A 17,053-nucleotide genomic window follows, 5' to 3' on the forward strand; every position below is an offset into this window, starting at 1 on the left:
AAAAACATCTACATGGCAGAGCTCTACTCCTGCGTAGAGGTGCTCATTGTTTTGGGTTGTGGAAATCTGATCTGGATCTCTTGGGAATCAGAAGCTGCTACTCAGAAGGGTAACCAGGACTGGTGCAGTGCCATGTCATGTGTGTATGTCAGAAAAATATTTTGTTGTTTTTCAGTGGTTTTGATGGAAAATGGTGATGTTTACACATTTGGATATGGGCAGCATGGTCAACTTGGACATGGTGATGTTAATTCCAGGTAAGCCGGTAATCAGAGGACATGATTGTGTATTACTGTACTGCTGCATAAGATATGGCCACATTTCTGGTTCTCTATAGCTAGCAAGTGTGAAAATGCAAATATAAGACCAAATAAAGTTGAAGAGCTCTTGTTCTGCACTTACTCCCTATAACCTCCTGAATATTGATGCAATAACAGTACTCTTGTACTGTATAAGTAATTTATTTAATGCATGAAATCTTCTGTGCATAGTTATTAGCATTGCTTGGGTAATAGTTTGAAAGACTTCTGTCTCTTTAATTTTCCCTGCATCTATGAGAATTACATTGATGCCTCATTAAGATTTAATTATTTCTGTAAAATACGACATATGCAATAATTGAAATAGTATGATATTGTAAACATAGACAAACCTGTTCCTGTTAAATCAGTGGTAAGAGTTCACAGAATATTCACAGAATCACAGAATGTTCTGTGTTGGCAGGGACCCACAGGGATCGAGTGCAACTCTTAAGTGAATGGCCTGTGTGGGGATCAAACCCACAACCTTGGTGTTACTAGCACTAGCACTGTGCTCTGACCAGCTGAGCTAATCTCAATTCAGTTATAATGAAGTCTCCTTTGTTGCTCATCAGTTATCTCCCAAATGAAGTCTCTAAGCTTTGGTCTCAGCTGCATTTTGTAGTCACTTGTTTTGGGTGCTGTCAGAAGAGTGATGCGTGCTTTCGCTGTGGTCAATGGAAATAGAGAAATCAACAGAGCATGGACAGCTATTTGACTAAGCAGCCACTGCTTACATGCTTTAGGTGTGGTGTGCTTAGTAGCTCTGTAAATCTGATCTCCATTGACTACAGTGAGAGCATAGATAACTAAATATAGATGTCTTTAATGTGAAGCTCAATCTCACCCTTGGTATCTCATGCTCAGAGTCACATCTTTTCATTAAAGTAAATAGAAAAACCATTGTCTTGCCATAAAAGGAAATGTGATTTAGGTCTTTGGACATGTACATATGCCATATAATGCACACAATGGAGGTTTCTGTAGTAGGAATCTTTGAGACTTTGTGTACGTAATGCTCAGTACCCTTATGTAAAAGGCATACAGAGCAGAGCATCCATGACCTGTCTTCAGTTCTCTTGTTTCTCTTGTAGCAGTCAGGTGAAAATTACTGAACATCTGTCCTCCTAATCTCTTTGGAGACTTCAAAACCCTTTCTTTTGTCAAGTTCCTGAAGAAATCTTCATCATCTTAAAACTTGCATTGGATTCACTGTGCCAAAGGGGGAGAGGGAAGAAAGAAAGTATACTGGAAATATTGCCTTATATTGGCTGCTGTGCCTGATAGTAGTCTCTGAACTGTTACCCCTACTCAGTTTGCATTAGACTGGTGGATGCAGTCTGGGTTTCTGTCTATGATAGAGTCATATTGCAGACAAGTACTTTGTTTTTCCTTCCTGGAAATTCTTGGGTATTTATTCTAAGGAACAATGGCTTAAACTAGCAATTCAAGTTGCTGTTAGAAAAAGGCCAGTTTCTGTCTTAAAGACTGAAGAGGTACACATAGCAGTGACATTTGTACTGGTAACCTAATGTCACCTATTTCTAAATTTGATGAAATCACTTGGCTTTTCAGAAGGCTTTGGAGATACCTGTTGTATTTGTCAGTATTTCAGGTGGTAAACCCTGCATCTGTTGGTTATTTAGATAGAAACTGGATGAAAACCAGTAGTAGTTCCAAGTGAGATCCTAAAGGAGAATATGAAAATTCTTGTGCTGAAGGATAGTGCTTGACCAGAAGTAGAAGCTGAGGAATTGCCAGTGACTTGGCACAAACCTTTGTATCATTCTACATCAGACCTAGAAAGTGTCTGAAAAAAGCCTGGAAGAAATTTGGAGTATGTTCTATGCATGAGAACTGGCTATAGTACTATATTGCTATTTAGCACCATCATTCAAATTATAATTTCTTCATTGATCTACTTCTTTTTCCAGCTTTAAGTAGAGATCTCTCCTCTGTCCTCACAGTAAGGGATTCAGAGAAGGAAACAGGGAATCCTTATGCAGAGTTCCACCTCAGTTGGGACGCAGTGGTGCTCAGATGGCCAGCTCCTGCCAGGTCAGTGGTATGTCAGTCATGCAGTGTGTCACATTGCCTGTATTGACCTCAGGAAGAGCATCATCTTCTGAATTCAGGAACTGATACTCCACTGTATTTCTGGGAGAGAGAGAGAGAAGAGAGAGGAGAAAAAAAGAAATGTTTAGGCATCCTTTCAAGAGACTTTTGACTTGCAGTGTAAAGATTTAGTAGTGAGGCTACATTTTTAAAAGTCTTGAAAATGGTCAAGTATTTTAAATTCTGAACACTTGTTCAGACATTCAAGCCTTGCTCCTTAATTAAGGAGATTCTAGACTCTTCTATTAGAATATTGTAAACATCACAAATTCTTCCTCTACTTCAGCAGGAATGAGGTAGATTACATGCCCTATCAGTAAGCTAGAACCATTCAATTAGCCTGTGTAGGCTTTTTGTTGTAACATCCACAGTGACAGATGTTGATAAGCTATTCACTACATGAAAGATTTGTCAATCTGTGCTTATATTCTCCTCAAATTAGATGCTGGTGAATAGGAACTCAGTGGAAGCAAGAAATGCTTTGCAGTATCTAGTCTTGGTGAAAAATAGCATGTATTGTGCTCAGGTAAGCAAAGGCGCGTTTGTTGCTGATGCTTCCCTCAAGAAGCTGGAAGTTAAACCTCCAGGATCTTTCTGTTACTGTTTAAAATTTGCCTGCATTTTTTTGTACAAACTCTTGACTTCAGCACTCCAGTAGCAAGTACATTACCTGACAGTCAAGTTCCAGAAATGGAATGACTGAAGTGATACGGTCTTTATAGGATTTTGCTTCCAAAGGTTCAATAGGAACATAAACCAAAACTCTTCAGACCTTCCATAGATGATCAGCTATGTTCCACTTGAAGGTAAAGAATAGAGACTATATTAGTCACTCCAGGGGAAAAAAAAATGTTCCGTTATCTGTTTGTTAGGACCATGTTTTTAGGTGTATTTTCTGAATATTTTACTCCAGTGGTGGGAGTGCAGGTCATATTTACATCTTTTCACCAGATTTCCTCTAAAATGAAGTCACTTCTAAAATACAGAAATCTCCCATTTTCTCTGTAATGAAGTTGTCTGACTCTGCTTGCAATGGACAGAAGTTGCTACTGGTTTCCTCTTACCCACTACCCAGTAACATTTCCCAGTGAACCGTGTTTGCAGCACCACGGTCAGCTGCCCCAAGTGACGTGTTTTGGGAGCTGGCAGGCAGCTGTTGGCTGCATCAGTACCACGGACAGAGATTGTTCCAACAGGTCATGCATAATGAGTTTTCAAAGGCTACTACTGCTCTGAGAAATGCTTACCTTTGGGGATGGAAGAGGGCTTCCATGTGGACAGCCAGAATGCATCTGGGCCTTCTTCAGGATCCTGAGTTAGCTGATGCATGTACATCTCCTCAATTATTCAGCAGTTGCTTTTTCCCAAGGGATCTCAGGTTAATTTCTCTATAGCTGAGCTTGGTCTTTTGTGATTGACCAAATGTTCTGTGACTTTAATACCAGCATGTCTTTCCACTCCATCCCAGAAAAAAAATGGTATGTCAGTCATACAAAATTCTTGTTTTCTTTGATTCAGATGGAGAAACTTTAGTTGTTAAAACTTTGCCCAGAGTCTCTCAGACTCTTCAGTGTCTATTCTGAGCTTTCCTGTGTTGAGTTTCAGGGGGATAGGGAAATACTCAGTAGTATCACGGGTTTTAAATTCTATGTGTGCTAGTCAAACTGTCTGTATTTTTTGAAATCCCTCTTCCTTTTATGAAGTGAAAACTAGTTTTTTGCAATTCATGTTTATTTTATGTAGTTAAGTATCTTACATTTTTTTCTATTAGCTTCTAAATGAACCGATAGACTGTAGTTGGCCATTCCAAAAGTTGGGTGATCTTAATGAAAAAGCTGTTTAAGAGGGTAGTGTAGCTCATCTCTCTGCATTAGTGGCTTATTTGATTTTGTTCTGCTGTTGCCAAGAGGCTATCAAACACTGTATTCATATAACATTACTGATAGAGTCAATTGGAAGAACAGAATGATAAATAGTTATGGTGATAATAGCACAGTTTTTAAGCATTAAAAGATGAAATATTCACTGTTTTTTTTGTTTTTTTTTTAAATAAAGATGTGATTGATAATTCCATGCCTGCAGCTATCCTAATTTTGAGAGAGAGGAAGAAAAACCTTATGATAAAAATACTTCCTTTTAACAGGGGTGCTTTTGGATTGGTTACTAGTTATGTTTTATTTATGTTTTGATGCCTTTTTGAGTTTCCTTAAAGTTAATGGGAGACAAATGTGAAGGCTTTTTGGTTTTTTTTTTTAATTTCATCATTGGTGCTGCTAAACTATGCTTTGTGTCTGTGTATAATCATAGTGATGTCCAAATCTATGTGCCTGTAGACCAAGATAAGAACCTAAAATTGAGTGTCATGTTGTACATCCTCCGCTTAATTTTATTCTGCCCTTCAGTCCCTCCATCTTCACTAGTCACTCGCTGAAAGCTGCATTTGCCACCAAAGAATACTTTTTCTGTATACCTGTGTTCATCCTGCTTTAGGTTATCAACTTATCTTCATGCTACATTCCTCTGTTCCACATTTTTGTATGTTCACATCTTCCCATCTGCCCTTTTTCTGCTGAACATAATGCTTCACCTTCCTCATAATTTCTTGACTTCTATTTTACCTGCAATTCAGCCAAAATCAGAACTTTGAGATGAACCATCTTTTACCACATCAGCTGCTAAACAATAACTAGGTAACTGTGGGCTGGCCTTTTTTTATTCCAGTATAAAACAACCTGTTCTTATTTTAGATTACCCTACTTTTGAAAGGCTGTGTTTAAAAGTAAGTTCACATAGTGCTGTCATCCTCTGTATAACTCTGAGCCCAGTTTCCAAACATAAAATTATGTGGGAATAACTTGTTCTTCAAATTCAGAGTCTTTAACTCCACAGGAAATATTAAGTCTAGGTAGACATTCATTATGGGATTCAAAGTCTTGTAGGTTTCTGTTCTCTTTGTTGGTATTGAAATAAAAATTTTAGTGTCTCATTCTTTTTATCTTTTGTGCTCTTTCTATTCCAAGTCCTCAGTTCAAGTTTTCTTTCTTTGCATGTTGAACACCCTGTCGTTTTTTTCCCCTTCATTTTTACTGAAATAGAAAGTTTATTTTCTTATGTCTGTCCATATTTGGGAGACAAATGGATTAGACCTTTTCATATCTCTCTGGAAAAGAGTTTGGAGACATTTATTCTTTATTGAGTCTGAGTTTGATGGGAGAGGAGCTGATGAAGAGGAGGAGACCTTTATTTCTTTTATAATTCCCTAGCCAGTGATCTTGAGAGTGCTGTAGCAATATTGCTTCTGGTAACTGTACTGGAGTAAGGCTTTGATTGCTTCCAGGGGTTTTTTAAGTGCTTAAGTAGAGTTCTCTGAATATATTTTACTGCTACATTTCATTGCAATATATTTTGTATTCATACAAAAATACACACATGTGTTTGTTATTGTATCTACACATCTGTAATTCTAGAATTATATATTAAATTAATAATTCTTATTCAATGCTAATTTGAGTTGCACTGAAGAGAGGGTCCTTGATCTGTTTCCCTGTAACAGAAAGGCATGAACTTTACTATCTGGTGCCATCTTTTCGAACCTCTGGTGGTTTAATATGCAAGATGTTTCTTGGCTCTAACTTCCTATAGTATGTGAATCTAGTGAATATATTCCACAGCAATTGAAATACTTATAATACTAATGTGTTTTTTAAATGCTGCGTGACCATGTATTGACATAGAGTTAATTTATTTTTATCTAGGGGATGTCCCACTTTGGTGCAAGCATTACCAGGTCCTAGTACACAAGTTACTGCTGGGAGCAACCACACAGCTATTCTCTTAATGGATGGCCAGGTTTTCACATTTGGAAGCTTCTCAGTAAGGAAATGTTACTTGCTTATGGGAATAAGCTAGTAGTTCATGTGTTGTTCAAAGACCTTTCAAGACTGCTTATACTTGCTCTTATAGAACTGTGCATAACTTCTGCATGTCTTCAGTACTTATGTTTTAAAATGTAGCCTTTAATATTGTTCTGATTAGAAAAGCATAATGCCAGGAACTCTTGGGGTTTTTTTTAATATTTTAATGAAGATGGTGATTTAAAACAGTGTTATTTTATAAAATACACCGTTTTCTCAAACTCTTACTGTTTCAAGCTTGTTTCTAAGTAATTGTTGCCTATTCTATTACCTATCTCCATTTGATAGAAAAAAGTGTTTTGGGTTCTTCCATAGAAACAGCAATGAGTTGCAGAAGTTCTGCTTACACTTGAGGGGAGGGGGTATTGCTCAGTACAGTACAGCACAACTCCAGTAGTCGTCTTTCATAGCCATATGGAGTATATTTCCCCATGTCTATGTGGAATCCATTCTTATATTCACTAAACAAGGCTTTAAACATTGCTTACTTCCCTCTGTGCCTCCCTGTGTTTGCAAAGATGCCCCTTGTAGCATATAACTACTGAGCCATTTTTACATGCTTTAAAAACTACTTACTGCCAGACACAACAGAAGAGAAATTTCAACTTTTGAAATCTTTTTACAAAAAAAAAAAAAAAAAAAAAATTAAAAAGTGAAGACTGAAATTTTGGAAGTAGAAAGTCATGTCCTGAATTGAAAATGAGTAATATTTTGTTGTTTTTCAGACTTTAGGCAAAAGCTTTGATGTCTGTGTTCCTGTCAAAACTGACATGTAAACATGGAAAGATTTAAGCTTTGCTGTCTTGCAGTGAAACTTGGCCCCTGAAAAACCAAGTTCACTCTCAGAAATGGGGTGTAAATCCTTCTCAGTTGGCTGAGGGTTTTTTCCCCTTTCGCTAAAAGGAAAAAATAAGTTCAGGCCATATTTAAACCACTTGATTTTTGTGTCTGGTTTTAATATTGTAGTACTAGAAAGTTTGCTGAAAGCTTCATAAAGTCAAGACAAAATCAAAACAAAGCATATTACTTGAGAATGTCTTCACCAAGTTTACTTATGTTGTTATGAAGAAAGATGAGTAATGTGCTGAACAGAAACATTTCCTGTATATACATTTTTCTTTTCTCTAATGATTTTAACTTCATTTGCATGCAGTGCATTTTCTGTGCCTGGGGGAGGTAGATGGAGCATGAGCAGGTTTCTGGCAGCAGTTCTTTCTGCATACTTAGGTGCAGTATATGAGCCGTTGGTCCATCTCAGTAACTAGTTGTACATAGAGGTAAAGCCCTAGATCTCCAGATCAGTGTTCATGAGCATGTGCAGCAGTGCTTGCTGAGGCACTGTTTTTAGCTCAAGTTTGATGAGCTAATCAATTTCTAGGTACTTTTAAGAGTATTTGCTGTATAAATCTTGGTCCATTTAAGTTCAGAATTGAATGGAATTTGAATGGTCTGTCTGAATATATCTGAATATAAATTTTTTTGTATGAATCTATTCCTTGTTTAGCACTGACATTAATCAGATATTGAACGTTGTAGAAAAACAATGCTTTTATATTTGATTCTGAAGATGGAGAGGAGGGTTTATCCATCATAGAGAATTGGAGTTGTATTTAACAAAAACTTTACTCAAAAACTTATCTGAAAAGGGAGGAGTATATCTGTCAGTAACTTGTTCCTTGTAGTTAAATGTGTAATGCTTCACTTGGAGCAGGCACTACATTTTGAAGGTAGTTTTGTGGTAAATTCTCTTCCAGCTTACCAGTTTTGTGTGATAGAACTATCAAAGTAATTTATCCATCTTTGAGACTAACTGTTACTGTCAATTACTGATTCTTGCATTCTTCCTACAGAAAGGTCAGCTTGGCAGACCAATTTTGGATATGCCTTACTGGAATGCAAAACCAGCCCCTATGCCTAACATAGGCTCCAAGTATGGGCGCAAAGCTACGTGGATTGGAGCGAGCGGGGACCAGACTTTCCTCCGGATTGACGAAGCTCTCATTAATTCTCATGTGCTTGCTACATCAGAGATATTTGCAAGCAGGCATATAATAGGCAAGAACTCTTCTATATTATTTTAAATGCGTATAGAAGTACTGGAGGAGAAAGTGGGTTCAGTTGTGTAAACAATAGAGGAGCAACAAGTCAGAAACATGGATTGAGGGACTGAAAATATTTTTGCCTTTTAGTTCTACTGCATATGATGATCCTTTCTTTAGAAAGGTGGTTTTTATTAAAATAATAATGCGAAAGTCTAACCTTCACCTACATTTAAATCTTATCACCTTTTATATTTTTGTTGTAGCAGTATATCTGTTCTTCCCTACTGTAAAACATGGCATTTTCTAAGCATAAGGCATTAATGAGTGGTGTCTTCGTCTTTGCTCTTTTTGCTCCCTGATCTAGGTTTGGTACCAGCTTCAATATCAGAACCTCCTCCTTTTAAATGTCTTCTGATAAACAAAGTAGATGGCAGTTGCAAAACATTCAATGATTCTGAGCAGGAAGATCTTCAAGGTTCTGGTGTGTGTCTGGATCCTGTCTATGATGTTATTTGGAGGCAAGTGTGGATTATAGCTATTAAAATAGTAATATATAAATCCTTTCTAAAATATTGTGCAAGGCTGCAGATTTGATTATACTTATTTTCCCTGTAAATGAAAAACAATTTTTAGTCTTCCATAAATATTTTTTCACCTTTTTGGATGGTTTATTCAAGTAAGCCCAAAACAAACATGTTCTCTTGCCTGCATTTTTAAAATTTCTTTCCTTTTTTGCATCATTCTCATTCCAGTCTCATAATATTTTAGGGTTTCAAATCTGTTTTGTTTCTTTCCTCTCTTTAATCCCTTTCTTCCATCTACTTAACACTTGACTGAATAACTTCCTTGCCATATTCAGCTGCCATATGTGTGTGTCTTAAATTATTGCTCTTCTGTCAGGCATTAGTGGTTAAAACCACTAGAGAAGGGGTGGAGCAATGGTATTCTTTTCAGTTCTGACATTTTGGGAGGTCAAAGTAAAGGTGTTTCTTTAGATGGTGTAGACATTCAGACCAATTGTATTTATTTCAGTCTTTGGAGTGTAGTCTTTGAGCAAGTGGAGATAATAAGCCTTTGTTCTAACACAGAATCATAACATTCGCTTCTTCTATAACAATTTAAAAGGTATATTAGCTAGGATTTGTAGAGAAATCTGAACTTCCATCTGAGTTTGTGAGCTTGGTGATATTTAAATTGCTTGAAGACAAAACAAGTTTGAGTGATGCAGGGAACCAGCTAGCCAACATTCATCTGGAAGAGATGATATCTCATAGGATCACGTCCTTAAAAGCTACTTGTATCCTACTTTGGATGTTTTCATCCAGAATTGAGATTCAAGTACTTAACAGCCATTAATTAACGTTAAAGCATGTGTTTGCCAGGCACATTCCTTTATGACGTAGGAATTACCTTGGATGGTTGCAGTTCTACATTTTGCACATCTGCAGGATTGTTTGAATCTCAATGGTTCAGTTCTTAATTAAATTATGCTGAGATTAGAAATAAGAGTAGCACCCACATCCCTTAGAGTTCTTTATTTTCAGCATGTTTCAATCCACTGAAAGACTCAATTTGTGAACTAAACCAGTTATCAATGGTCATGGGAATGCAGCAAGTTTCAGGGGAGGCAAGGTAATGATACTCAACTTGAAGACAATAAAATGGTTATTTGGCTTGTGGAAGTACAAAGTCACATGTTAGATATTATAGGTAAACATGAATTGAGGTATTTTACTGTCTTGTACTTTGGGGACTATAGAACTAAATCCAGAGCTTGAATACTTAACTGAAGAGTGGATTTGCTGAGACTGTGCAGATTTATTTCTCTGTTATATCCCATTCTTGTTCAATGAAAAATGCTAAAACAGTCAGGAGAGAGATGTTAATAAATATGCCTGTTAGTAATTGAATACTTGGTATATTATTATTTCTAGACATTTTGATTCATGCCTATTTAAGTGATGGGTTCAGTTTCTTGTACAGAGACAACATTCTGATAATGAGCAGCTTAAACAGTTCCTCAGAGCTTTGTGACTTAGTCACTTAGTGAAATTCAAGTGGATGTGGAATGTCACGTGTATAAATTTGAACACTGCTAACTTGCTAAAATCCTGAATACATATGGTGCCCTTTAATATTTTTAGCTAAAACTATTTCATTGTCCATTAGATTTTTGAAAGTGTAGCAAGTGAAAATTCCTTTTGAGTTTCTTCAGAACACTCCCATAGACTTATTTCTTACTGTTTTTTCCTTTTACATAGTGGTTTCAAAGATTTCATTTTCTTTTTTCTATGTGTTAATCTATATTATAGAAAGTCTTTGTATTCCCTTGTTTATGCTGCCCTTTTTTATAATCCCTTAAAAACTCATGAGGCGATGTTACCCATTTAAAAAAGCCCAAACAAAATACGTTGGATTCCTCAAGATTTTTTTCTCTTATTTGAAGGTAAGCCTTTTCCTTTCGCTTGGCATCTTTAAAATTTTTGAGCACATCTGTCATTCTGTTTAGTATTTAGCTAGTTACTTCACATTTCCTAATAGATAATGCTGTTTTAACATTTGTTAATTTTGAGAAGTGTCTTAATATTTTCTGAAATTTCTAAACCCTAATACGACTTTTTGACTTAAGGTATAATAATGTTTTTGTATCTTTTTGTTTGCTGGAGTGTTAAGCTAGTAAAGTTTTCATGTATTTGCGATAGTGATGCTCAGTTTCAAGAGTTTATACCAGCAGATCTACATTTTACATTAAATATCTTTAGAATGTAATTGTTGGTAAGGTTTTGTATTTTTCAGTAGATGACAGGTTTTGTTCATTCTGTTTTCTCTTGCTCCAGGTTTTGCCCAAATGCCAGGGAACTGTGGAGTTACAATGCAGTAGTTGCCGATTCCAGGCTTCCCTCAGCTCCAGACATGCAATCCCGGTGTAGTATTTTGAGTCCAGAACTTGCTCTGCCAACAGGTTCCAAAGCTCTAACCACCAGATCTCATGCAGCTTTGCATATTCTAGGTATACATTTATAGTTCGTGAGTCAGAACCTTAGATGAAATAAAGGACCATAACTTTATGTATAAATGAATTGTAATCTAAAAACTTCCTGACTTTTTCAGTTAAAATTTCACTTTAGTAGTCTTTCACCATTCCTCTTAACTTTTATAATTTGGCTGATGTACTCATCTTCTGCCATCTTAATGGTGTTAGAGGATTTTAGAGTTCTTGTGAAACTTGTTAGATGCCTACATAATAAAGTAAGAGACCTTCCTAGAGGATCTTTTTAGAGTCCACAGAATAAAATCAGTACTTTTAATGTGAAATCTCAGAGAACTCAAACCTGGAAATAGTGATCTTCAATAAGTTATTTTTACTTTAAAGAACATGCAGTATATAAAATCTTTGCAGTTTTGTATAATGAGTTGCTAAGGGAAATACTATTTCCTTTTGTAGTTTTTTTTAGTCTAAAAATACAACACCTAAGTACACTGTGTTCATGTATAAACTGGCCATGTGCAACATAGCCAGATATTTTAACTCACTTGTCCACTGATTATGATAAGTCATCTGTTCCTTGAGCTGCTCACTTCATTGTGTGCTAGAGGTGTGGTAACTTTCAACTTGAACAGCACTTTTTTGTGTCTGTGTCAAAGTAAAGCATGTTGGGTACTTACATGGATGAAACAAAACACTTTTGTGAAGACTTTCAAATCTGATTGTAATCCAGTTCCTACTTCAAGTTCTTTTTGGTAATATTTTAAGTGTAAAAAGGAAAAAATTGTTACTGGCAATTTATTTGCCATTGGAAGAGTTTCAGAGTAGGTTTAATCACATTTGTTCATTATTCTAGATAATAAATGAAGTTCATGTTCATTAGCAAGCCTTGAGATTCTGCAGCAGTTAGCCTTAATCTAATCAAAAGTATAAAGCTACTTGGTAGCATATGTGTGGTGTAGGGACAACACATTTTGATTTTCTTAACTAGTATTCCTTTCTATTTCAGTGATTATAATCAACAGTGACAGAATTTGAGTTCTTTTTGGTTTTGCTTTCTTTTAGGTTGCCTTGATACTTTGGCTGCTATGCAGGACTTAAAAATGGGTGTTGCAAATACAGAAGAAGAGACTCAAGCAGTAATGAAAGTTTATTCTAAAGAAGACTATAGTGTTGTTAACAGATTTGAAAGTATGTACACACTAAAATTTCATAGCACATGCTGATGAGGTTGCAGAACAACAGACTAAGATTAATGATATTTTTGTTGGGGTTTTTTCCTGCAGGTCATGGAGGAGGCTGGGGTTATTCAGCCCACTCAGTAGAAGCTATCCGTTTCTGTGCTGACACAGATATATTGCTAGGTGGTCTTGGTCTTTTTGGTGGTAGAGGTGAATACACTGCTAAAATAAAGGTAGGAGGTTTGGTTTTGTTTTAACCAATATTGTGTCTCAAAATCACAACTTTGAGTAATGCTGTCCAAAACCATGATTAGTTTTTTTTCTTGATGAATGAGTGGTTTACTGTATGTGGAAAGCATTATGCAGGCACACACATGAAGTAGAGAGCTGAGAATTACCATTCTTACTTTTCATGAAATTGGCCCATTCTTACCTTCATTAAATGCTGTGTCATCCTAGAGATATTTTGGGCAGTTATTTTAGAGTCTGAATGGTTCTGTGATCTATTTACACAAAGCTCCAAGGTCCACCAGCAGAAGATTGGTGTAGTGGGCTTCCGGTTAAAATCACATCCTGTGTGATGCATGAGGAGCTGTTCTCAAAAACAGAAAAACAGTCCTTATCAGGAGCTATTGCTTTCCACTTTCCATGCCATTTCTTTCTCATACTGCTCTATGGATAGCTTCTGGGCTGGAATTTTTCAACTGAGAGAAAATGGCAGCAAATACAATTAACTCTGTGCCAAATATAGACATGATTATGTGTGCTGATTGTTTTAAAATAAATAAAGCCAGCTATGGATAAATAAACATAGAAACACACACTGGTGTAAGACCTCTGGTTTTGGGTGACTGTTCTCTGCTCCTGTACTTTATAAGGTGGAAGATGTTATATCTGAGATTTCTATTAGATGTTTGTGTTTGTATATTCAGAACATGTTATTGTTGTTACTTATCATATAGTGAAATATTGAATTTTCTCCCTCTATTTTCAGATGCATAGGTATTGAGGTTTATTCTAGGGAAATGGATGACACGCTTAGCAGTAACATTTGCCTAAGCCAACAGAAAATAAGTAGTTGTGCTTTATTCTAGTTTAACATAATGACTGAGAATTGCAAATAACTAAGTACAGCTAAGAAACTTAATGTTAATCACACCTTTTAAATACCAGAGGTAATAACGTTATGATAATACTCTAACATTATACTTTCAGTTTGTTTAGGATTAGCTTATAGCCAAGATAAGAACTGCCAGTCCTGCCAGAAATAAGATGTGTATTAAATAGGTATTTGCAAGAGAAGTTATAGACATGTATTGTGGTCCTTTTTCAAAATCATCAAACGGTAGAAATTACTTGTAAGTAAGAAAACAAAGTTCTCTTAGGTATCATGTTTTGTCCCAGTCACCAACTGTTTGTAACACTATCGACTGTCTCTGCTGAGCTGTCAAGCTGTCCCTTTCCAGAGAAGCTGAGTATATCTTAAGGTCACATAGTGCATTTCAGTTGGTGATGGAAAACCTGCAACTTCTGCCCAACTTCGCCTTTTTTAGATGCTCTGCTTTTACCTTGTTTGTGAGATTTAGGGAGTTTCTCCACTTAAAAACGTATCTGGACATAAGGCTGGGAGGTCAGTGTCAATTGCTGTTTCTTAACAGTTAATGCCTGACTTCCGAATGTGGTTTTGCCTGTCAGTGATACTAAGTAGTAGTTATTTTTGGGAAATACAATTTCCCAGAATGCCAGACAAGAAAAAGTGGTGTTAGGAGGTTGCCAACACTTAGGACATAATTTTACCTTTTTTCTTACTTCACCAGTTGTTTGAATTGGGTCCAGATGGGGGAGACCATGAGACAGATGGAGATCTCCTTGCTGAGACAGATGTCTTAGCATATGACTGTGCTGCCAGGTAAGATGTTTAGCTTGCCTACTTACACCTGCTTCTTGATCTTCATTTTTACTTCCCTATACATGTTTTAGTATCACTTTAAATATCAACAGAGATGGTCTACATCATTAAAATTTTGTAGCAAGTGATATAAAACACTTGATGTGTGTAGGGAAATAGTAAAACACCAAATACGTCCCCAAGCCATTGTGGTATTTAAATTAAAAGAAGAAAAATAATCAAATTCTTGCTCTTGTATAAATCCAAGTCAAATCCCATCTTCCTGTGTTGAGACCGTAAGACAAAATATTGCAGCAGCTCTTTTGTGCATATGTTTTGGTTTAGCTATGTTGTAGCTGCTTTTTCGTTCTCTGTAAAGAAGCAATTTAAATTTCAAATGATATGTGATTAATTCTTTCAGGTTTAAATCTTATATGTCAATCCCCTAAATATATATCCTGTTAATTTCTTTAATGCTTATTGTAATTACTAAGAATTTATGTACAAGTTCTTGTCATTTGCAAACATTTTCTGAAATCAGTATTATATAGTACTTTATAATTAGTACTTTGCTTGCAGTATTGTATATTAGATGTAATTGGGTTTATTTAAGTTAATTGACTTAAACTTTTTAAAATTAAGTTAATTCAACTTAATGTCTTCTTACTCTAGCATTGATACGATTGTTCACAGTTCAAGATCAAGCACAACTCAGGCATTTGTAGGTCCTTCTGAATTATTTTTTAATTACTACAATATTTTTAGATTAAAAGCTTTTGGGTTTTGAATTTAAATAGATACAACTTAATTCCATTGCTTCTCAATTTCTTTTTATAATTAGGGTGTAATTTGTTAAAAGTGAATATAAAAATAATTAACAGCTAACATTTTTCAAAATTTACTTCTCCCAGAGAGAAATATGCAATGATGTTTGATGAGCCAGTACTCCTGCAAGCTGGCTGGTGGTATGTAGCCTGGGCAAGAGTGTCAGGACCTAGCAGTGATTGTGGATCTCATGGACAGGCCTCTATTACTACAGATGATGGGTATATTTTTTTCTATATTTTTATTGAAAAAGAAGAGCTCTAATAAGGCTTGAATAATAACTAGGTTATTTCTCTTTCAGTGTTGTATTTCAGTTTAAAAGTTCCAAGAAATCAAATAATGGTACAGATGTGAATGCAGGGCAGATTCCACAATTACTATACAGGTAATACTTTAACTTCTGGAACAGTTTACTGACATGTTTTTTTTTAATAGAAGTATTAAATTCATTATAACTGTGTTTCATGAAAATATTACTGTATTAAACGAAGGAAATCAGTATCTGAAAAATGTAGGGAAAACTTAGTGCCTTTGAGAAAAGTAATGAAATTATACCCACATTTACTTCCTTGCTATTTTTCTTGCAGTCATGCTGCATGAGTCTTGAGATTTTCATTTACATCTATAGAATCGCACAATAACCTGAATAATATTGTTTGCTACTTGGGAAGTTCTCTATTTGGTTGCCCTCAATTTAGGATCTGTATACTCTTGGACAGGTGATGTTAATGTAACAAAGCCAAAATCAACAATGAACTGTACTTTACAATAAGTTACCATAAACTTATCATTGCCTTGATAAATGTTATATGTTGTAATAATCAGGAACTCTTTCACTGTGTTGATAGTATATTTTACAGATGTCCTCAGATAGATACATGATATAAATTTTATATATTTTGGGTGTATATAATTCCCCTGGCTTCCACACTGTTTCTGAAGCTTAGAATTCTTTGATACCAGTTCTCTTGTCCTTTCTAAGAATGTCCTTTTCAAGGTTCCTCTGCAGAGTAGCTCACTTCTGCCATTAAGCTTTCAGTCCATAGATGCCATAGATGTCCATAGAAGGACAGGCCTTCCAGGTGAAGGTTTCATTTTGATGTATATCAAGTCCTGGCATGACAAATTCATCATCTGGGTGATTTCTATGGGGAGATGGCTGTAGCCAAAAGGCAAACAAGCCTTGAGGCCTCTGAAGACCAATGAGTGGCACAAAAGGGGAGATCTTGCAGTGATAGATGCTGTCTGTATTTTTAACCTCCACATATATTTTTCCTTCACAAAACCAGTGTTCTTTTAAGAAATAACATTTCTAGTCGTGATGTCATCTGAGGAAACACAGTTGATTCTTGTAATAATTGCATGTAATTAAATCTCAGCCTAGTTTTCAGTTGTTACAGTACTGCCAGTTGGACAGAATTCAGGATACTTGGTTACTGGTCTAGAATGATGAGGAAATTGGAGAAAGTTAGGTTGAAGGTGAACTTTTTTTTTGAGAATTAAAACTTTTTTTTGGTTCTTTTCCCCAACTGAACAATAAAAACAGTAAAAACTACAAAAAGTAAAAAACCAAAACAAAACACCAAACCCAACCCAAAACTCTACTAAAAGTAAAAACTGGAGACTTCAAGTAAGTTCTAAAATGGTTTTTCCAGGTTGCCAACAAGTGATGGCAGTGCATCCAAAGGAAAACAGCAAACTAGTGAACCTGTACATATTTTAAAGAGATCTTTTGCCAGAACTGTCTCAGTGGTGAGTAGTATTGAGAATCTTCTGTTTCCTGCAAGTTCATACATGGTTAGG

General features: G+C 35.8%; 1 protein-coding gene across 16 annotated transcripts in view; it reads left to right on the forward strand.

Moving 5' to 3' along the window:
- The window catches only part of MYCBP2 (MYC binding protein 2), a 175,052-nt gene that overhangs the window by 70,325 nt on the left and 87,674 nt on the right, over nucleotides 1-17,053 (forward strand). For all 16 annotated transcript variants that reach the window (XM_071431021.1, XM_071431023.1, XM_071431027.1 and 13 more), the window contains 11 exons: nucleotides 176-257; nucleotides 6,170-6,287; nucleotides 8,179-8,383; nucleotides 8,735-8,888; nucleotides 11,208-11,380; nucleotides 12,422-12,547; nucleotides 12,643-12,770; nucleotides 14,355-14,446; nucleotides 15,337-15,471; nucleotides 15,552-15,635; nucleotides 16,906-17,002. In XM_071431021.1, the coding sequence (XP_071287122.1) occupies nucleotides 176-257; nucleotides 6,170-6,287; nucleotides 8,179-8,383; nucleotides 8,735-8,888; nucleotides 11,208-11,380; nucleotides 12,422-12,547; nucleotides 12,643-12,770; nucleotides 14,355-14,446; nucleotides 15,337-15,471; nucleotides 15,552-15,635; nucleotides 16,906-17,002 (1,394 nt within the window). The remainder of the gene's footprint in view (nucleotides 1-175; nucleotides 258-6,169; nucleotides 6,288-8,178; nucleotides 8,384-8,734; nucleotides 8,889-11,207; nucleotides 11,381-12,421; nucleotides 12,548-12,642; nucleotides 12,771-14,354; nucleotides 14,447-15,336; nucleotides 15,472-15,551; nucleotides 15,636-16,905; nucleotides 17,003-17,053) is intronic.

Source organism: Agelaius tricolor, unplaced genomic scaffold, assembly GCF_023055355.1.
Source record: "Agelaius tricolor isolate 1412-34295 unplaced genomic scaffold, bAgeTri1.0.p SCAF_7, whole genome shotgun sequence".
Classification (NCBI taxonomy): domain Eukaryota; kingdom Metazoa; phylum Chordata; class Aves; order Passeriformes; family Icteridae; genus Agelaius; species Agelaius tricolor.